The sequence below is a fragment of the Triticum dicoccoides genome, chromosome 3B (genome assembly GCF_002162155.2).
Source record: "Triticum dicoccoides isolate Atlit2015 ecotype Zavitan chromosome 3B, WEW_v2.0, whole genome shotgun sequence".
NCBI classification, from domain to species: Eukaryota; Viridiplantae; Streptophyta; class Magnoliopsida; order Poales; family Poaceae; genus Triticum; species Triticum dicoccoides.
The window spans coordinates 451,418,413-451,441,012 of NC_041385.1; the positions used below are offsets into that span (position 1 = coordinate 451,418,413).

General features: G+C 41.1%; 2 protein-coding genes across 7 annotated transcripts in view; one reads left to right on the plus strand and one right to left on the minus strand.

Annotated features, from left to right (window-relative positions):
* Nucleotides 1-15,999: 15,999 nt before the first annotated feature.
* LOC119281380 lies at nt 16,000-20,227 on the plus strand. 2 transcript variants are annotated; one of them, XM_037561898.1, is made up of 5 exons: nt 16,000-18,966; nt 19,068-19,130; nt 19,265-19,312; nt 19,423-19,482; nt 19,808-20,227. In XM_037561898.1, the coding sequence occupies exons 1-5, from the start codon at nt 18,784-18,786 to the stop codon at nt 19,949-19,951; spliced, it is 498 nt and encodes a 165-aa protein (XP_037417795.1). In that variant the 5' UTR covers nt 16,000-18,783; the 3' UTR covers nt 19,952-20,227. The 2 variants fall into 2 exon arrangements, with proteins under 2 accessions (XP_037417795.1, XP_037417796.1); XM_037561899.1 differs by having other exon boundaries at nt 19,887-20,227.
* A 1,687-nt stretch (nt 20,228-21,914) lies between these two features.
* The window catches only part of LOC119276473, a 3,401-nt gene continuing 2,715 nt past the window's right edge, over nt 21,915-22,600 (minus strand). For 3 of the 5 annotated variants that reach the window (XR_005136632.1, XR_005136631.1, XM_037557535.1), the window contains exons 6-7: nt 22,484-22,544; nt 21,915-22,364 (exon numbers count right to left, since the gene is read on the minus strand). Coding sequence is in view for 3 of the 5 variants with exons in the window: in XM_037557535.1 (XP_037413432.1) it covers nt 22,498-22,544 (47 nt within the window). In the remaining 2 variants the exon portion in view is untranslated. The remainder of the gene's footprint in view (nt 22,365-22,483; nt 22,545-22,600) is intronic. The other 2 variants (XM_037557534.1, XM_037557533.1) reach the window with 1 other exon arrangement.

Here is a 22,600-nt window from a genome sequence, read left to right on the forward strand (position 1 = left end):
GATGAAATAGGTGGTTGAAGACCGATTTTGACGGTCGGTGGTTTGTACGAGTCTGATCCGCGCGTGGTTCCTTCCATTTTTAACGAATTTTTGGAATGTGGACGTGAACTCTGTATCCAACCCCCTCCCTGATGTGTTTTCGGGTGCAGATCTGTGATGTTGTATTGTGCGAGGTGCGACTTGTTTAGATTCACATGCAACTTTAAATTGTGGTCGGTGCACATCTATCAGGACTCGTTCACTAAAGTTACCACCGGAATTGTTAAGTATTACCACGAAATTCATGCTAGCACATGCTTTAGATACAACTTATTGCGTAATGTTTTTTCCAAGTCCTTTTTTGCTTGTCATTACCACTGATTTTTGTTAGGGTTACCCTGCAACCCCTCTGTGGTCCACTTGTTTAATATATAGCATTCTGTTTTGATTTTTGCCATGTCTTATTACCAGGGCCGTCTCCAGAAATTCGGGGCCCCGGGGCGAAAATCAAAATTGGCCCCTAGATATTTGAATAACAAAAGAGCTAATATAAATAATCTACTATATTGTTATGTCTTCCTATTTTCTATCTATAAACCAAATAAATGTAAAGATTCATTGTTCAAACTGTAGTATAGATGTGAATCTATCTATTTCCTATCTATATTGTTACGATTTTAAAATACTTCCCACAAAGAAAAATCATGCCTAAAAAATTGATGTATACTGTAGTATAGATGTGCTCTCAAGTAGTATTACTGTAATTTCGTCCTCCTAACCTAGCCCCGTTTGCCAGTTTGGCAGTCCTAATCTTTACTTCTTTACTCTTTACTTATATTATATATTATATATTATATATTATATATTATATATTATATTATATTATATATTATATTATATTATATTATATATAAAATAATAAAGAAAATTAGGTTTCTGTCGTACGTCAAGGAATTTGCCCATAGAGTTCACATAATTTACCCACCTATGCCCCCGGTAAGTGAAAAAAAGGATTCGTTTTTGATCGCTTTTTTTAGTCAGCCATTGCTTTTGGTTCAATAAGTTCTGATTCCCTAAAACATGCCAAGGGCTTGGCCAGCCCGGCTGGCTGGACTCTCCCTCTTCCACCTGGGAGACCTAGGTTCGATCCCCCATCTCCCAATTTTCTCTATTATTACTCCCCTTTTGCTCCCCCTTTTCTCTAGACAGATGCCCGATTGGGCCGGCCCAAAACGGCCTTTAGCTCTTATTTTTCTTACTTATTTTTACATATGTTCTGTATTTTCTTTCTTTTGGCTTTATTTCGAAATATCATGAATATTTTAATATAAAAATCACTTATATGCAGACTTTGAAAGAATGTTAATCATGCACTAAAGAAATGTCAAACATGTATGGAAAGAATGTTTTCATTATATATAAAAAAGTACAGTTCGTATAGAAAAATAGCAATATAATTTTTCATTCTTTAATAAATGTTAATCATATATTAAAAAAGTGTCAAATGTGCATACAAAAAATGTTTTTTGATGTATAAGGAAAATGTATAGAAACATATGTAATATGGTATAGAACAAAGTAGACATAAAAAAATATAAGTTTTCAAAAATAGTACATGTATTTGGACTAAGTTTTCAAAAATATTTTCTTTCTTTTGGCTTTATTTCGAAATATCATAAATATTTCAATATAAAAATCACTTATATGCAGACTTTGAAAGAATGTTAATCATGCACTAAAGAAATGTCAAACATGTATGGAAAGAATGTTTTCATTATATATAAAAAAGTACAGTTCGTATAGAAAAATAGCAATATAATTTTTCATTCTTTAATAAATGTTAATCATATATTAAAAAAGTGTCAAATGTGCATACAAAAAATGTTTTTTGATGTATAAGGAAAATGTATAGAAACATATGTAATATGGTATAGAACAAAGTAGACATAAAAAAATATAAGTTTTCAAAAATAGTACATGTATTTGGACTATGTTAAACGTGTATATAAAAAATATTCCTGATGTATACAAAAAATGTAGGATATGTATAAAAAGTAGACATAAAAAATAAATATGTTTTAAAAAATGTTGACCATGAAATTGGAAAGTATTAAATGTGTATATATAAAATGTTTCTGATGTACAATGTTGCTGATACAAGCTTTACGTAAACCGATGGCTTGACTTTAATTTTCATATTGTTTTAAAAAAACCATATTTTTTTTTAAGAATATCAATGTTGATATGCAATCTTGAACATTTGGTATGCATGTCCTTACAAATTGATTGTTTTTTATGGAGTTGTCTAATATGTTTGCAACCAAATTAAGATTTGACTTGGATTACAAAAAAAGCACATATATAAAGGAGGCAAAAATAATGCTCTTATGCAAATGCTATCATTAAATAATAAAATATACTTTGCTATTTTCATCGTAATGCAAATATTTGTTGGGCACCAACGAGGAGGAACGACAACAAATGAGTAAAGATATACCTGCAACTAGATATATATTTATATTGTCTAAATTGGAAACACCTTGAATATACTTCAAAAATCATCACGTCTTTATGTTTTTGCGCAACATCACTTATCATGTTATTTTTCATGTGGCATCGTGTACGATTTCAAGAGATTTGCTGATGTATCGAGAGTGTGTATGTGAGGTAATTTTTTCTCCCGTTGCAACGCACGGGCATGTTTGCTAGTTTAATCTAATGAAATAGAAGCAAACTAATTACCAATACCTGGTAATCGAGGACTAGAGCCTGGAGGCAGGAAGCCAGCACAACAACAGCATCCTGGGCGATCGGTTGATCGCCTATCGACGGAAGAAGGCAGCCGCCAGCGGCGGAGTGGGCGATTGGGAAATTGCACGAAAGGAGAACCGGCCAGAGTATTGGGACCTCTCGCGATAGATTGTTTTTGGGGCCTCTCGCAGAAAAGAGAAGGAAAGGAGGCCTCGTGGGCGGGCTTTGCTAGATGGGCTGCTCTCTTCGCTTTGCTTTTGCTGGGTGAGCCGATGGATGGATACTAACCTATACGACACACATGGTAAATAACAGTCATTTGGGGGCCCCAAATTTTTGAGGGCCCTGTGCGGTCGCCCATCTTGGCCTCCTCCATCGACGGGGCTGCTTATTACTTCAAACTAGCACTTGAATTGTTAAGTTGTTGCCATTTTAATTACTCTATCTGCATTTTCAAATCACCCATATCTCTCAGTATCTATTTTCAATGACATTCTAAGACAGCTCATTATCTATTTTCAATGACATTTTAAGAAAGTATCATGGATGTTAAGTTCTGGCTATCAGTCTCATTCATACAAGTTACCAGACTTTTTGTTTTTGTTATCTCATTGGTTATTGTGTCTTCCAATTCACCTTTTGTAACTCCTTACTTGTCAGTCCTTTAATAATGTTTTGTTTCTCGGGGGCACGATGCCAAGGAAGCGCAAATGTTGTGGTGATGGCCATGAGGGTGTTCCTTCAAAAATTCCGAAGTGCCCTCCACCTCGGAACAGGGCTTCGCCTAACTCACTTCTGGCTGCGTGTAAAGATCTGTCTGATGGTAGGAAAAATGCTATCAATGAAATGGACTTTAAAAGCCTTCGAGAGATCAAGTGCGACCACCTCTTCAGTTTTCTTAGTGAATGGCTTGCTAGGTTATACGAGCCAGACTCTCGTGAAGTGGTTGTTCCGGGGCGTGGGAGGATCCCTGCTAACGAAGAGTCGGTTCATAGTGTGATGGGTGTGCCCCGTGGTGGGAATGATGTCCCTTACAGTATGCCCACAGAAGCTGATATTGAGTTAGGGATTGAGATGTTTGGTGAGCTTGGTCACACACCGAAGATGACTGATGTCCTTGATCTCATAACAAGTTCTGTCAATTATGATGAGAAGTTCAAGCGGATGTGGTTTATGCTTGTTGGCAATAATGTCATTGCTCCTACTACATCCAACAAGATCAGCCCTAGATGGTATGGCGTGCTGGTAAGCACTGGTAACTTATGCTACATGGCTGATAACTTGCATCATGTTTACATGGTAATTGTATTGCTTTATATCATGTAGATTTTTTGTTCATTTACTTCCTTGTTTTTTCAGCAAAATATTAATAGAGTCAAGGACTTGAACTGGTCCAAGTTCATTGCTAATGAGCTCCATAAGGCACTTTTGAAGGGGAGGCCTACAAAGGGGTGTCTTCTTTTCTATAGTGTAAGCGATGGTGCTTTTTTTTCTTGCTGTCTGGTTGTGTATTTCTGACAGCAATGACTCTTTTTACCTGATGGTGCGTTTGCTATCAATATTTGGACAAAAGAGAAGATATCCCAATTGCTTAGTATGGATGTCCAAGCGGACGGAATTTCTTATGGCAAACTACCGGTAACTTTGTTTTTCTTTTCCTTCTAATCAGTTCATGTACTTACTGCAAATGCATTTGTTATTTATAATTTTTTTACTTGTTTTCATTCTCAACAAATCACCAGTTGAAACCCCAATTTGGCGTTGATTTCTGCTTGTTTGGCGGTTTACAAGGTCTTGGGAAGTTCATGCGTGTGCATGTCCCACCAAACTGCAGTGAAGAGGTATGCTTTTTTTTGTTTATATGTATTCTAGTATTTTGTAGCCTCTTTCTTTGCTGTTGATATATTTTTTGATGGTAACTAATGACTATGCAACCTTATAAGTGTTCTTGTATTACACATCTAAAATATTTTCTTCATTGCTATTTTTATTTTGTTTTTTATGATGGTAACTTTTGTTGCATACACATGGTAGTTTGTGTCTGTTTTGCGTGATAAATCATGTCTTACCAATCTAATTTTTATTTTTTTAACTGATGATAACTTGTGTTGTACTTGTTTGATACTTTCTGTTGCACTCACATGATAACTTGAGTATGGAAATCCTGTCTATTCTTTTAGTGCTCTTATGATCTCTTGTTTTGTCTGTTTTTGTGTGTCCATTATTGTTTGCATCTAAAAATAATGTCTGGTAACTAAAAGTGTCCCTTTTTGTCTCTTTTGATTGTTATTAATGAGTAGAAACTTGCAAAGGCTTCTGAGCTCGTGGGTCGGTTTTCATCTGGCTTGGTTGGCTTGCTTGGCGATCTTGTGCAAGGGTTCGTCTCACTTGATGATGATGGTTGTTCACATGTGTCTCGTCGACTAGACACTGATCTTAGGGCGATTTCTTCTGATACCCGGAATATGGCAAAGCCCTCTCCTGCACGCCATACCAGTCAATCGGAGAGCCCTGACAAGAAAAATATGAATGAGTCTGATACTGACCGTGATACGGATGAAAACGACGGGGACGGGTCTGATGATGATTACGTTGGCTTTACGGTTTTCCATCATGGTTCTTCTTCCCGCAGTGGGGCAGAGAATGTGGCCTCTGGCAGCGGGGCAGCGGATGTGGATATAACTCACTCAGGCAATGCAAACACTGAAGTGCGTGACAGTGTAACAGAAAATGTTGAAGGCATACCTGATAGTGTAGCAGGAAATGTGGACCCAACTCAATCAAGTGATGCAAACGCTGAAGCGCGTGACAGTGTAGCAGGAAATGTCAAAGGCTTATCTGACCGTGCGGGTGATGAACCTGTTATTGAGTCCCAGATCATGCTCACTGGTACTTCTAACACGGTGTCAAGTAGCTCAGGGATGGCGTGCTCAGCCAGCGTGATATGACAGACACGCAGTTTGATCTGGCCACTGAATCTTCTGTTAAAAGATGCGGTGCTCAGCTTGCCAAAAATTTGGCTTACATGCGAAGGCGCAAGAAGTTGAAGCTACCATCTCCACCCCGTTCTGCTCCGCCACCTGAGCATGTCCAGCTATCAGAGAGGGACATTCATTTATCTGTCATGAAAGTTCTTGTAGAAGAGCTTGGGATCCGTGTGGCTGACAAGGGCACGGGTGAGGTCATTCGACCTTCAGCTGGTACTAAACAGGTTCCACGCAGGTGAAATATCCTTTTGTATTTTTTTCTACTTCTTGTATTTCTTCAGTTTCTAACACTGCATGGTAGCTTCAACTGATTTTTTTGTGATAACTTCAGTAGTACCCCTCTGATAACTTGCACCTTTTTTGTCTTATACGCATCTTCGCTTTGTTTGGTTCTAAACTACTAGTCCAACCTCTTTGTTCACTACTTTATTTTATTTTTTCAGGGCACCCTGCAAACAAGTTGGTACACTTGAGGCGTCATCCAGTATCCCAAAATCTAGGTAATCTGTTGGACCAATTGGTATTTCTTTTTTTTGTATTTTTATATTCATTTCCTGTTGCATAATATATCAAGAATTTCAGTTTCTTTTCTTTAGATTTCATACTTACTACTTCTTATAATTAGCTGCCCTTTTGTACAGTATATACATCCGTGTACTATATTTTTAGCTGGTTCATTATTCGTCGTGATTATCTTTTGTTAAAAAATATGTTGCAGATTTTTATTATTAATTTTGCATGGTAGTTTTGAACTGTTTTGTTTGGTAATTTTAGAAGTATTACAATGATAACCTGTAACTGTCTCCTTGTTTCTATGCATCTACGCTCTTTTTATATGGTAACTTTTTTTTAGGATTCACACCTGCTACTTCTTATAAATAGCTATATGTGTCTATTCATTTTAACACTACATCTCACAACTTTGCTTTTTTTTTGCAGGAAGTCAAGTGGAATTAATGCCGCTAAAAAGGTGCGGTTTACCAAGACTAGGTCTTCTCTTCGACTAAGAGCAGCATCTTCACAGCCGATAGAGGTTGTGGATCTTGAAGATCAGCCCACGTTGACGTCTCTTGTTGTCGTTTCACAACCTATTGTGATGTGCTCTTCACCAGCATCCGTCGAAGCAGAGCTGCCCCCCCCCCCAAGTTGCATTTGATGCTGTTGAATCTGTAGAACAACTCGCTACAGTGGCCACCGTCACTGCTGTTGTTGAAGAGCTTGCCACTGCAGTTGTTAATGATGAAATTCATGTTGATGAAACTCCTGTCGTGGACACTGGTATGCATTGAATGATAAATAGTCTGATGTTAAACATACATATCTAGTTTGTTCAATGTGATAACTTTTTTTTGTCCTCTCATTTTATGCAGCTCAACATGCTACTACGCCAGCGTCCGTCGAAGCAGCAGCAGCCCCCGAAGTTGCATCTGATGCTGCTGAATCTGTAGAACAACTGGCTACAGTGGCCATCGTCACTGCTGTTGTTGAAGAGCTTGCCACTGCAGTTGTTAATGATGAAATTCATGCTGATGAAACTCCTGTCGTGGACACTGGTATGCATTGAATGATAAATAGTCTGATGTTAAACATACATATCTAGTTTGTTTAATGTGATAACTTTTTTTGTCCTCTCATTTTATGCAGCTCAACATGCTACTGAACCCATCACCGAAGCTGCCCACGTGCCTGTGCCCCCTGAAGCCGGAGTGGCTATTGTATTATCTAGTGTTGATGCAGGAAAAACAGCTCCAGATATGGACTGTTCTGATGGTAACCATAACATTTTCTGGTGGTAAATCTTACTTTTTTATGATGGTAACCATAGTATTTTCTGATGGTAAGTGTACTTGTATACTGTAGTCCAAGCTGTCAATTCTGATGCTCAAGATGAAGCTGCTGAACTTCAAGTTGCGGATGATTCCCAGAATGTCCAATTGCATCATCAAGTTCAAGCTGAAGATATTGTTGTTACTCCAGAAGCTGTAAGTGATGATGCTGTATTTCGAGTTGATGGTCATTTCACCCCACCAAGCTGCTCTCTCGGACTTGGCTCCATTTTTGGTGTGACGCCTGAAGATCCACCAGTGGCTCCACCAGTGGCAGTTGCGGTTCAGGGTATTCCTGCATCACCTCATGCACCACAAACAGGAGCAGGAGCACCACAAGCAGCAGAAGTACCACATGCAGCAGCTACAACATCAGCTGATTCAGACATGATCCCAGCGCCTGCCTCTACTGCCGCGGAGAATGTTGAGGGCATTGACGTTGAACCGGTTGCTTGGGCGCTGCCTGCCAACTCCGGTAAGTGAAGACCTTTTTGTGTCTTCGCTTCACAGCAACGAGTGAATGATGGAGGCACTTAATCGAAGACCTTTTTAACTGTTTTTATGTGCTTTCTTCCTTTTCCCTATGTCTGTGTGTGTGTGTGGATGAATGTAATATGACTCTTTATGCTTTTGTGTTATGTCAAATGAACCATTTTGTGATTCTCATTCACCATAATTTGTGTGTTGTGCATTTGTATTTATTTTCTGTATGTGTGTACTCCTGTTTGTGATTACTGATTACAATGTATTATTTTTACCTCCCATGACAACATGACTGTGTTGTTTTCATAATATAACATCCCCTTCTCCCACCCGGTATCATACCTTCTAACTCACTGGTAACTTGATTTGCTACACGATGGTAACACCTCTCATTACTCTGACAACATGCTCCACTACCCTGCCTTAGACCATATGTTCTATGGTGATCTAAGCTAACCAGTTTTTTTGCATGACATCTTCTGCATTTTTTTCTGGTCATGGTTAATAAAAAAATTTTGAACATTTTTTCTTGTTTTTGCCTGAACAAGTGATGTCCTGATAAATGCAATTGTTTTGGCATGATAACTTTGACTCTAACCACATATTATCTTACCCAATAAGGTTTTCACAACAGTCCTTTTGTTGTGTTGATAATTCATCTTGTTTTTGCATGGAAGAATGATGTCCAGATAAATGTCATTGTTTTGGCACGATAAATTTGACTCTAACCACATATTATCTTACCCAATAAGGTTTTTTCACAACACTCCTTTTTTGTTGTGTTGATAATTCACTCATTACTTTTAGCTGGTAACATCCATTGGATTGTACTGGTAACTATCACTCTATCCCAACGTTATCTTGCCCAACAAATATATTTTGTTAACAGCCCCCTTGTTTTTTAGTGTGCTGGCATGTCATTTACTATTATGCTTGTAAATTTGATTGTTATATCTTGATAACTTTATATTATATCGTAATTTTTAGTTCTCCCACTAAGGCATTGACAACACCCCCTCCCTTGTCGTTTTGATGGTCTTATCCACGGAGCTCATGAGTGTTATTTTCTGTATATGCATTTTTTTGGTTTGTTTATCGTTAATATCCTTTTATCATGCCCCTAATCTTATCTGTTTTTTATGTTCATGAAAAGACCGTCGTGTTCGGGTGTACGATGTCGAACTTGACAATGATGAAGTACTTATGTGGTGGGAAGAATTTGAACATAACAACCCATCAGCCAAAGGAAGAGCTGTTGTCCAAGGAGGTAATCAATTTTTGTTAGTTTGAGAATGCCAAAGTTGTGACGTACCATATCAATGTCTGCTGATAATTTCTGTCCAAATAGCTGATAAATTATTCATAAATATACTGATAACTTCTGATCTACCACTTTTGGTTCAAACCCTTAAGATTGTTTAACCTCTTCTATCAATGTCTGCTCATAACCACTGTACAAACTTATGATCTACCACTTATAAACAGACTGATCTACCATATCAATGCCTGTTGATAACTTTTGTCCAGACTGCTTATAAATTATTCACAAACAGACTGATAACTTATGATCTACCACTTTTGTTTGAAACCCTTTAGATTGTTTAACCTTTTTTATCATCACCAATCCTTGTTAAGCCTTTCATATTGTGTTGCAGAGAATTTTCAAAGTCCCACATTTTCTACACCACACTTACCCCAACCCAAAGAGTGTATGCAGCCCAACGCCACACCTAGATCACTAATTCGGAAAGTTAGGGTTACCCGCCCATCACAATACCTGCTGCCGCCATTTTCGGACCTCATCCCCAGCGAAGATGATGAGTCTGTTTACGCTGAAGTTATCAAGCACACAACTGACTCAAACTCCAAGATTAAGGAGTAATAAACGACCATTTCTTAGTTTTTCATGCATTTTGTTGCCATTCCATTTGTTTTTTAGACTCTTCCGCTCTGGTATTGCAGTGTCAGGGTAATCAACATTGATGGGAAGTGGGTCACACTCGGCGAGCTTGCTAATTGTGTGAGAGAAACGGGGCAGGTTTCAACTAGTATTGCCGAGTTGCATGTTCGTGTTCTTCAATATTTGGAAATGCCAAACAAGATTATCTTCCCTTGGCTGATGTCCGTTTATCTGCTTATTGGAGACTTCAACTGTAAATCTGTACTTCATCATTTCCGACGGGACCAACACTACATTCTGAGCCATCAAAATGAGGTACTTTCTAGGTTTTCTTGCCACTCTACACTTTTAATATCCATTGTCTACACTTTTTTTATTTTTACAGTGCACTTCTTTCATGATAACTTCATTATATATACATAGTCTAGTATGATAGTTCATTTACTTTTGCATGGTAACTTTAGCACTCAGTTTCTGGTAAGTTGTTTCTTCTACCATGATAACTTAGATTGTTTGGCATGGTAACTTTAGCACTCATTCTCTGGTAACTTGTTTCTTCTGCCATGATAACTTTTTCTTGTGTTCCCTGTATTTAAATATGGCTCCCTCTTTTTTGTTACTGCTATAATTATTGCAGCTTCTATTCCCTGCCTTGCAAAAGTTGGGACCAGGACCAGATGACGGTCATTGGTATGTACTGTCGCTGAATCTTAAGGCGAAACGATTTGAGGTGCTGGATTCGTTGCGTGAAGAAGATAGTCCATCTTTAATTGAGCACACAACAAGGTATATGAATGCTATAAAGAAGGCTTGGTTGATTTCATACAAGGACTCGCACAAGCAAATTCAAGATTATGAACTCGTGTATATTGATGTTTTTAAACAAGAGAATGGGTTAGTTGTTCATCTGTATTCCCTATTTTAGATGTAGCTCCATTTGTCAGATATCATGTTTTATGTACTCACATACACACTCTGTTTTCAGCATTGATTGTGGCTACTTCGCTCTCATGTCTTTGGAGCTGTGGAATGGGAAAATTATTTTTGCCTTCACCCATGAGCAAGTACCGGCACTCAGAAATTTTTTGACATCGAGGTGGCTAAATCACACTCAAAACAGATGCAAAGAGTGGCGCTATCATTTGTTTGGCAACAGTTCGTGAGGTATCAACTGTCATCATCTTCCTTTTTTTGTTGTGAGAGCATTTTTCAGTGCTGGTCTTAAATTGATGTTAACTAGTCGAAAGAAGTAGTTTAGCATTTTCTTTGTTGGCACACTGGTTGTTTTTTAGTGTCTTATCATCACACATAGAAGAAATTCAGTACCAGATGGTAACATATACCTTACGTGGCTGCTATTTTCTTATATAAATAGGCTGATAAAAGTTGGTCTCTCATTCTTTTTTGGTCATGAAATTTATCTCGTAACTTGCATTTTGTATTGCTGATAACTAGTATGAATACAAGCTGATAGTTTTCCAAAAAAAATAAGTGGAATAACTTTTTTCAATTGCATATAGTGTTGAAAACTCATTGTAGTGAAATGACACATGTAAAACATATAGAAAACTGAGAGATATCCCACAAATAACTTGCCCAATATGTTTACGATAAGTTTCACCACAAAATTCTTAAAACTCCAGCCCACAAATCTGCTGATAACTTACATAAATATAGGTGCTATAATTCGGATTACATTTTTGCACTGATAACAATCAGCAAAACAAATGAAGATAAGTTTCTTGTCCATTCATTATTAGTGACGATCTTGTTTTCTCTTTCATTCATCTTGCTAGAGGTGACGTACACGTGCGCTTGCCGTGGTGCACGCTGCCGCAAACACTGCACTTTCTTTGTTTTGCTGGTTTTGCAATGTCAAAGGGATGCTGATGCTTCTTTGTTTTCGGCCGTCCTTTCGTGACAGTCTTCGAAGGGTCTAGTATCGTTTTTGTGTTCGGGGAATGGGATGCAGCGGCTGGCATGTTGGCGCTAGCTTGTATTGTCACAGGGATGCTTGTTTGTCCCGTGTTTGGGTTGTCCATGTTAGGTATGCTTGTTTGCTGTTCGGCATGGACAACTTCACTCGTTACGACCACTGGAATAGAACATGGATCTTGTTGTGATTGCAACGATCCTCTAGCTTCTTCCTTGTCCTTTCTGGCCTTCTTACGTTGGCTTTTTGTTAGCGCGTCCATTTCTTCCTTGAAAGCATATAGGTGCTTCTTGGCCACCCTGGCCCCATCATCTGTGAGGCAAGCGTCCTTGGCCGTTGCCTTGAAGTCCCTTAGCATTGATGTATATCACATGATGCGTTTTCCCTCCTCAGGCATGCTCTTACTAACTGTTGGTTGTTCAAAATCAGGTTTGATTAGATCTTCCTGTTGATCCCAAGTCCACCTCTTTAGAATATACTTCTCAGGTATCTCGTAGACCCTGATTTGGTCCATCACTCGTAACACATGTGCGCAGAGTATACCATCTTGCTCAAACTTGCAACAAGTGCATGAATATGTCCCTTCATCCATGTTTGCTTGCACATGGTAGTCTCTGTCCCCATATTTTGGTATGATTCCTCTGACTGAGCCAGTTTTCATCTTCATCTCCATCTGGAATTTGGTGAAAATATTATGCGTGTAGAGGCCCTGCACTTGTAACTCGAGTGGGTTGAAGGAGTATGTTTCTACCTCTTTGTACACTGTTTCCAGGTGCTCTTTTGACACACTCACCATCACCTTCTCCTGTATTGCAGTGTACTGTTTTGCAAATTCCACTAGCGAGTTATTTGGGTTAACGTACTTCTTCAACACAGCATTGAATCCCTCGCTCCTTGTCATTGTCTGCAAGAATGAGAAGAAGTCGTGCATGTAGTACACCAGGACCCAGCATTCCCTGTTTTCCCACAGCCAATGGAAATGCTCGTTGTCCATTTGCCCATGATCGCCCAACATCTTCCACCATTTTCCCTCAAACTCCTCAACTGCGTTCAAAAACCAAGTAGATGGTAATTTTAGTGCACACATCATGGTAAATCTAATACACTTAACATGATAACTTGCTTCAGGGGACAGTATGTGGTAATTTCAGTGCACACCTCATGGTAATTCTAATACACTTAACATGATAACTTGCTTCAGGGGACAGTATGTGGTAATTTCAGTGCACACCTCATGGTAATTCTAATACACTTAACATGATAACACCTCATGGTACTCATGTTCTCAACTACATAGTTATATGTGACCCAATCTCATATAACTCTTCCACTCCATGCAATAGTGAAAAAGATGGTAAGTCAACTACACATATCATGATAACTTTTGATGCACTTATCATGATAACTTCCTTCATGCAACACTAGGTGGTTGTAGTCAACGCAGATTTTGGTAACTATAACTACATGGCAAACATGCTAAAGTGGTCATGGTCACTTAAGAACATGAGTACTGGTAACTCTTTCACAACAGTCCAGTTTTTCACATGAAACCTTATTTTTATCAACGTGGGGAAAATGTTTAATGTTGGTCATAATTTACTATATTTCAGCATGGTAACATTGGATATCGCGGCACAATTATGTAGTTTGCGGCAACATGAGTGGAGTGTGTTGTGTGGAAATACAATACCATTCAAGCTGTTGTCAACATAATCTTTGAATGCTTTGTTCAGTGGTTCATCATCGGCCATTAACCTCCCAAGCTTCTCCTGTGCTTTCTTCATAATGTGCCATCTGCAATTTCTGTGTACTATCCCGATGAACACCTCGTCAATAGCATTCCTCATGGCAAAGTCCTGATCTGTTATTATGTTCTTTGGTGCAACCCCACCCATCGCATGCAAGAACATGTTAAACAGCCACACAAAATTGTCAGTCAGTTCGTTTCGAATGAAACCACAACCGAATTGGATTGATTGCCCGTGGTTGTTAATGCCAATGAAGGGGGCACACGACATCTTGTACATATTAGTCATGTACGTTGTGTCGAAAGACACAATGTTGTTGTATTTTGCGTATTGCCTACGTGATGCACCATCTATCCAGAACACGTTTTCCACCCTGTCTTCATCATCAAGTTTCATTCTCCAATAGAAATCTGGATCTTTTGCCCCGAGCTCCTCAAAGTATGCAATTGTGCTCCCCATGTCTGCATTACGGTACTCCTTGTGAAACTTGGCTCGCTGATTCGCAAGGTCCTGTGTTGTGTATGGTACATTCTCAACTCACCATAGAACCATGAAATTAGTTGCATTTGCCTTGCGGTGTCTATGTTGCATTCATGTAGAATCCGTAAGAAATCTTGCTCGTCTTTGGGAATGTTCCTATGTGAGGCTAGAAATTTTGTCAGAGATGGCTTTCTTATCAGTGGATGGTTGTGGTTGTCATCAAAGCGTTCGACTCTCCATCATGCATCCTTGTGCGTAAGGTAAAGGTGGGCTGGACACTCAGACCTCTTAACCTTACGCCTTTTTCTCTTCTTCACGATGCCTTCTGGGTTCAGTACATCCTGCACCTCCTCCTCCTTCTTCTTTGGCTTGCCGCCTTTCCCACACACCAGTAGTGCTCTTCTCACTGTGTTGTCCTTCAGTGTTCTTGTGTACTCTATCCTTGTCCCAAATCCATTTCTGAGTGCATATAGCTTGTAGTGAGCAACAGCCTCCTCAAAACTTTCAAACTTCATTGTTGTATCAGGAGCCTTAGGTGTGAAATATGCCTCAGCGTTAACTCCTCCTTGATTAGCGTTGAGCGCTCCTGTTTTTGGACTTGCTGGCTCGCTGACCGACACATCAAAGAACCTTTCTTCTCCCCCAACACTAGAACTTGCTTCCTTGCTTGGCCCATGGATCCTCTGGTTATATGTAGGTGGAGCACCTGCATGTTTTTCACATGAAATGTTTTTGTCATAACATGATTTCTCATTGTTTGGTGGTAACTTGTATTGAACAGTTGTGGTAACTTGTAGTATGCTGTGATGATAACATTCTGCTTCCAACATAAACATACAGTGTGACACTTTTGTAAGTGAGTTGCCACTTACCAGAAGCAAAGCTAGTCGTACGTGCATCATCATCATGTTGTTTCTCTTGTCCAGCACTATCTGTGGCATTTATGTTATATCCATGGTTTTCCGACATGTTGTTGAAGCACCTGCTTACACATGTTAATAGCATATGTGAGACAACTAAAAATAACACTGTTGTTTACATACATCAATCACATTTTTGCACATGGTGCATGCTATCTTTTTGTACTTTTTTGTGATTCTTTTTGAGTTGACATGGATATTATCATTTTTTCTGCAGGTAACAATTTGTTACTCATTCGGGACTCTACTATACTCGGCACACCATTCCCTGCTTCAAAATTTTAGTTCAAGTTTTTTTTTTGATGGTAGCTTTTTGCATAGATGCACCATAATGGCATGGTAACAGATGACAATACTGATGATAACTTTTGTATGAAAAAATGTGGTAGCTTTCTCTACACAACAATTATAGCCTAATTGTAACAAGAGTGGATTCTGTTATGGTGTTGTGACTTCATATTTTACATACAAAAAGTATTTTTTGTAGCCTAATTTCACTGTTTTTTGTGCAAATAAGTTGAAAAGGAATTGTCTTTTTTCAAGAAAAAATCTTTGCATATGCCCCGATAACTCATGTATTCTGTCATGCTAGCTTCTATGCACATTGTACAATAAATTAGGAAAAAATGGCACTTTTTTCTTCCTTTTTTCATGGGGCTTTTTTTGGTTGAACTGAAATGGAATTCAGATACAGTAGGGAGTGCTTAGATGTACCTGATCCACCTGGATTCTTGCTGGATTCTGGATGCCTGGTGAGTTCTGGTGTCCCTTGTGGTAGATCAAGTCGAGATCAGGTGGTAACTTGAGCCCTCCAAGCGTTTCTGCATGATTTCGCGATGATTTTTGCTGGATTCTGGACGCTTGGTGAGTTCTTGTGTCCCTGGTGGTAGATCAAGTCGAGATACTGTGGTAATTTCAGTTTCCTCAAGTGTATTGCATGTTTTGTGAAGCAATTGCTGGGTCAAATCGGGGGGAGGGGGGGTAGAGGACGGAGATGAATGGTTGAGTTCGTCGCCAGGGAGAGAGGAATAGGAAGAGGAGGGTCAATGGAGAGTGTGTGTTGCGTTTTCTTGCTGTGAAGGTAAGAAAGTTGGGTTTTAGGGGGAGGAGGTGGTCCGTGATGGTTTGGGCCAGGGTCACGTGAGGGGCGCTGAGATGGGCCTCGCGATTGCCTCCGCGCGACGGCTCGGCCTCGCGCGCTACGAGCGCTCGGCCTCGTGAAGGAGGGATCGTTCGGACCTATACTGTAGGTATGAACGTTTGGTATATATCAAAGTCCAAAATAAAAATAAAACAGCAACATGGTGATTTCTTACGCTTCGTGGATGATAATTTGCTTTACACGTAAACCCAACATCTGAAATCGCTGTAAATTCTAAAACGCAGCACAATTCATAACGAAGTTGCAGAAAAACTCCAACAAATAGGATGTAAATCAAAATCCATTTGTATCTTGCAGAATTTCCACGAAGCTTCAAAAGAGCAACGCTAGCAGATTCATGTGTATTTGTTTCGTGCAAAACTCGAAAAACCATGACATTATTTGTAGTAAGATCCTATATCGTTTCCATTTCTGGGTTGTTACGTAGTATAGATGTTACTCGTAGTAGAATTCACCCATGTCTGTCTGTCGATCGATGGAAGAGAGAAAGGCCAAAATTGAAATAGCTTTCCCGCAACGCGAGTAGTACGTATAATAAAGCAGGGGATTGATTCACGCTGTCGTCTTTGTTCGGGGACCGGACCAGATGAGATGGGCAGAATGGCAGATCCGCACGCAGCGTAGTATATCGAACTGCCACCACCTCTCCTTGCCCCGCGCCCGCGACTCTCCATTCTCCTTCCCACCCTTGGGCTTGGTGTTGGTGGCATCTCAGCTCCGATCGTCTGCGACTCCCCTACCCGTCCCGCTCCACGCCACCTCCCCGTCCGGTATATCCCATGGCTCCCTCTTCCTCCGCGTCCGCGTGCCTGTCGATTCGCCGTAGCTTTTTTTCTTTTTTTTTTGGAACTGGCCAGCAATTGCTGGTTTTCATTGGCTTAGCAGAAAGAGAGGGACAGAGTTGTTTGATCAAGTGATCGGTGGGTGATGAAGAGAAACCAACAAAGAAAGAAGTGAAGTATCAAGCCGATATCTCACGCTACATGCCCGAAAGGTTATACTCTAAGCATGCAGCTCCAGCTATCCTCCATTGCTCCATGTCGCAGCGGCAGGCCTTGATGGTGTTGTCCGCGCTCGGCAGCTTTCCTTTGAACACACAGGCGTTCCTCTCCATCCAGATCAGCCAGCTGATGAGTGCGATCATGGATTTGGTGCCTCTCCCAGCTGCCGGTGCAGCGGCGTCAATGATCATCTGAACCTTGGCAGTAGTTGTTGATCCCTCGCTCCATATATCAGGGTGCAGGGCGGAGCAGCTAATCCAGGTCGCGATAGCTTCTACCCGCGCTGGTGCGGATTCTCTCGTTCCCGCCCGGATAGGCCCCTGATTAAGGCAGGCATACTGCGCAGGTGGAAGAGCAATGGCAGTTTATGATTTAATGATCCCGTGAAGCTTGGAACTTCTCCTCCTTCTTGTTGAAATAATAACTAGTCAAGTTCTTGCATCAGACTTTGCATTTTTCGAACTAATAATCTGTCCATACTCTGACCCATACAAGTGTCTTTTCCTACAGAACTAATTTACACCTTCATATCATCTTCCCATAAAAAATACAACTTCTCCAATATAATTACTATAGAGTACGTTATAATAATCTAGCATGTCCCAGCAAAAAAAAAGTGGTGTACAAAAGGTTGATCAAGACCAGCTTACAACTTCTTCTTGCATTTGATGTATCAAGATCAGCGTAGTACTTATTGAGATGCATGCATATTCTTTCCTAAGCTGGTTCAATTGTAAGGGGCTCTGGTTTAGTTGTATGGAACTTCTTTCCTAAAAAATTTATTGTTCTTTAACGTCATAAATAACCGCTCTGGTTTTTTTTAGGGGAAAACAAATAACTTCTCTGTTTACCTGTGTGCTAACTGATTTTGTGTATAATTCAAATTTATGGCCCTCTTCTTTCATACTCCCTCTGTCCCAAAATTCTTGTCTTAAATTTGTCTACATACGGATGTATGAAGTCGCGTTTTAGTGTTAGATACATCCGTATCTAGACAAATGTAAGACAAGAATTTTGGGACGGAGGGAGTATAATTAATCTATTGTTGTATACCATCATAACCTGTTAACCTATGCCTACACATATAGGTCAGCTAATTCTGCAGGACATGGAATTGTTAGTTTTCTGAATATTTGGGGGTTTTCTCTTTTTCTCTGAGTAATGTGGGAATTTGTAACGCGAAGTAGGTGCCTTGAATTCCATTTGCTGTTGATGATAGATATATAGTGCAAATGCTGCAATTCCCTTATCTGAATTAGGATTTAGGACAAAGCATCAACAAGGTGTGAACCATATAAGCTGTTTGGGCCTTGCAGTAACAATGAAGGCGTGAAAGTTTGAAAGAATATGACACATCGACTTTGCTCGTAAAACAGATATGTTCAGACTTTTTTTTTCCGATAAAGAGATATGTTCAGACTTACGCGGGTGGATCTTAAGCTGCTTTTGACTAAGTGTATTATTAAGCCATTTGATCTGATCAGTTTGCTGTGTGCATTTGAAATTCCCACCAACATAGCACAATAAATATTCATGGTGACGTATGAAGACACTTCTATGTTCTCTCCCTTTTGTTCATATGTTGTCTACTGTAAACAATTTAGGTTTGTACCATGAATGCGGATTATAATTCACAAAATTTAACTCCTCTCTGGCAACTTAATTTCACTATGTCTGGAATGTCATCTGATGATGCAAGTGCTGAAGTGAGGCCTGAAGGAGAAGTTTCTGGTGAAAAGGTAGAAGAAACTCAAGATCAGAATGAAGGCAGTGGCATGCCCTCGCCACAGGAGGAGGTACTGTCTTTTCCTGGTACCCTTTCTTGGGGGTGGTCTTGGCCTCTGGGGTGTATATTATTCATGTTATCTTTGTTCCAAACTTGTATGGGTACTCACAGGAGGCAGCAATCAAGAAAAAATATGGAGGAAAAATGCCCAAAAAGTCATCACTTATATCAAAGGTCAATGCCGTTGTCTTATAATGTCTTCATTTCCCTTTCAGATTAAATTATGCAACCTTTATATAAAGTAACACAGGTGTATAATTAACTTTTAGTTCAAATTAAAATGGTATAACCTCAATTTGAAATATCAGGACCATGAGCGGGCATTCTTTGATTCTGCTGATTGGGCTTTAGGAAAGGTAAGCCTGGAATCTTTTGAAAAGCTAATCTAGTGTGATATCTACAACTCAAAAAAACTAAATAAGAAATGCAATTGTAACAGTTTTACTTCTTCGTTTGTTTGCTGCAGCAAGGTGGAAGTCCCAACAAGCCTAAAGGACCCCTTGAAGCCCTTCGACCAAAACTACAGGTATCCATACTAATGCCCATTAGATGCAAACTTCAGCTTATGCTTTCAGTATTCTGTTTTTTACTTTTTAGTATAATAAGATGTATAGTTGAATGATCTGTGCTCCTTATACTGTAAAATAAGTGGATATCCTGATCATGCAGCTCTTAGCTCTACAAAGTATGCTGTCCCATTCTCATTGCTTGAAGCTTGACAACATGTCTTTCATTACTAAAGATGGCAATGTTGAAGTCAACTTGCAATGATATGTTTTGCCAAGTTCATCTCTTCACTCAATTAAAACAAAAGTTCATCTCTTCACTTGTGTTTCCTGACCTACTTTCAGCCTACTCAACAAAATGCTCGTGCCCGCCGATCTGCGCATCCTAAGCATCTAAGTCCTTGTATTTTTGTGTTCAATGTAGTCCCAGTCTCACACATCATTATCTTGCCTGCCGAGGAGCTGACCCAGAATGATGATCCAACTTAAGGCAAGAACAAGGAATAAGCATAATATGCATCGTGCTTTTTATAGGGAAAGTCACGGTTCTGCTGTCATCATGCCAAAACTGTTGCCTTGTTAAATAATTAGCACCGGTGCTTATATTATGCCTGAGGTTGAGCTCTGCAGTTTTAGCTGTGGCATATCTGGCTTCTTCCACATTCAGCTATGCCTGAACCAGCTAGGAATGAACATTTCATGATGGTGGTGTTGTAGTGCCGGATGTGTAAGAAGAAATAATAACAATGGAACTTCATATCTTAACAACACTTTCAAGCAACTGTGACTTGTGCTGATTTATACCTTTTTTTTTGCGGGGTGCTGATTTATACCTAATTTTTTTTTAGAAAAGGAGGATGACCCCCGGCCTCTGCATCTGGGAGATGCATACGGCCACTTTATTGATTATTCTCGAGGACCTTACAAAGTATTACAACAATATGCCTGAATCCGCCATCTTGGCAACATATGCCACTACTCCTATCCATATGATGAAGAGGTGCTACCTGGGCCACATACCCGGTCTACTCACCTAAACCTATCATCAAAAGGCTGAAGCTCCAGCCTAGCCACATACCGGGTCTGGGGCATAAACTGGTCTGACGCACTCACATGTGTCGTCGCCGCCATCTTTCATAGGTCCGTCTTCAGAGCAGATATTGAGGCTTCTACCTTGTCAGGCCACTCCGTCATCGACGCCACCTTGACGCCAAACAACTACCTCCACCTGCGCGAGTCCATCCCCGCGCATCGGGCGCCGAGTCTCCACTGCACCACGCCGCCGAGATTCGCCGTCATCAATGTGAAGGATGAAGTACCGCTCCACCAATAAGGCACCCGCTGGTCCCTCGATCCCGTGTACGCCTCCAAGAATGACGCCCCCAAGGAGGAAACGACACCAACGCGTCGCCGTCATCCGATCAACTGATCTAGGGTTTCCCCCGGAGGTAGCGGATAGAGGTCTAGAGCTTCTCCACGGCGATGCCTTCAAGAAGATAATGACACCACAGGGTGCCACCAACGCCGGTCTTGGCAACAAGCCGAGCACAAGGTTTTCACCCGGATCCGCTCGAAGAACCTCCATCACGTATTGTGCGCACGGGTCGCCGCCGATCTGAGCCGCCGCACATCGAGCAAGCCGCACCGGGCAGATCGGATCTGTCCGGAGGGCAAACCACACATGGCGCCGACCCAACCACCAGGCCCTCCATACCGCCACCGCCGATCCGAGGACAGATGGTCCGCCGCTGCAGATCCGGCCACCACCGCCGAACGCAGCCAAGGCCGCTGCCCGACGCAGGGCCGGCCGCCGCAACCGCCACCACCACCGCCCTAGGACAAGGCCGCCGCCGCGCTGCCGCCGGTCAAGGCAGGCCCGCCACGCCACGGAGGCCAGATCGGCCGTGCCACCTCACGCCGCGGAGCTCCGCACCGTCCCCATGGCGCGGGAGAGAGGAAAGGCCCCCGCCACCACCGTCAGCCCCCGGGCAAAAGGCCGGCGGCGTCCTTCGGCGGCGGCGGAGGGAGGGATGGAAGGAGGGGGAGCCCCGGCGGCTAGGGTTGGGATCCCGCCCGAGTCGCCCGGGCGGGGGCGACGCGGGGGGGCGGGGGGCGGGGCTGCAGGATTTTAATATCGGGCGCGTCTCCCTGATTTATACCTAATGGGCCAATATATATAACATCATGTCTAAACTGTGCAGCCCCAAGATTAAAATAATGTAGATACCAACTCCCACAAAATGGTAATTGAAAGCCTTCACAAACCGGTGTTCTTTAGCTTTTCACACACGACTTGGTTTGGAGTTGGAGGTGTTGAGACCGAAAAGAATATAAAGATAGGTACAATGATAATGGACAGTAAGTACATTAGTGAACACAGAATAAGCCTCAATCATGCGGACCATGTCCAAAACTTGTGGAGAGGTGTTGTGTTAGCAATCTCACCGGGACATTGGCAATTGCACAAAAGACTTAATTGGTTAAGCAACTCAGGGAGAAACATGTTAGCCTGGCTAGAGTTTACAGCATTATCGGGAATTTCTTTGGGACCCTAGAGAATGCGCACCAAACGATCGCTTAAGACAGTATGCAGCAACCTAAGCCGTGAACAATCAGAGTTCACATATATCGTGCAAGTTGGTGATGAAAGCCTAAGACACTATGCTACGAAGACAACGGACATCTCTGATGACATGAGGGCTGCTGATCCAGTGTTACATACAGCGTGAAAGTTGATGCTGAAAGCAAAATAAAGATGCTCATCTGGACTAAGGTGCGGCCAGGTTGATGTCAACTTGTAAAGGACTGCAGGGTAGGCTGTTGTTAGTTGAGCATCCAGGTATACTTGCTTGAAGGTCTGTCTCAACTAGACGTTGGTTCACCCGGATCTTCTTGTGATGTCCTACCCAAAAAAAGAGGTGTCATGACTTGTGACCAAGAGATAAGATAATTTGTATCCTATGTCATGTCTTAATAATGAAAATGGACCATTGTCTGAAATCTGCGGTATACAAGCTCTACCTGCTCCAGTGGGCTCAGGTGCATCCCGTTTGTGAGAGTGAATTCTGCTCGGTTGAACTCTCTGGTACACCCAACGAGTAAAACAAATCAGTACCCTACCGTAATTATGTGTGTGTG

What these genes read in the sequence shown, in the direction of transcription:
- LOC119281380 (XM_037561898.1), top strand. Translation starts at nt 18,784, where the DNA reads ATGAATGCGGATTATAATTCACAAAATTTAACTCCTCTCTGGCAACTT. An exon ending in CTGATTGGGCTTTAGGAAAG is followed by an intron (nt 19,313 to 19,422) that starts GTAAGCCTGGAA and finishes TGTTTGCTGCAG; the next exon opens with CAAGGTGGAAGTCCCAACAA. An exon ending in CCCTTCGACCAAAACTACAG is followed by an intron (nt 19,483 to 19,807) that starts GTATCCATACTA and finishes ACCTACTTTCAG; the next exon opens with CCTACTCAACAAAATGCTCG.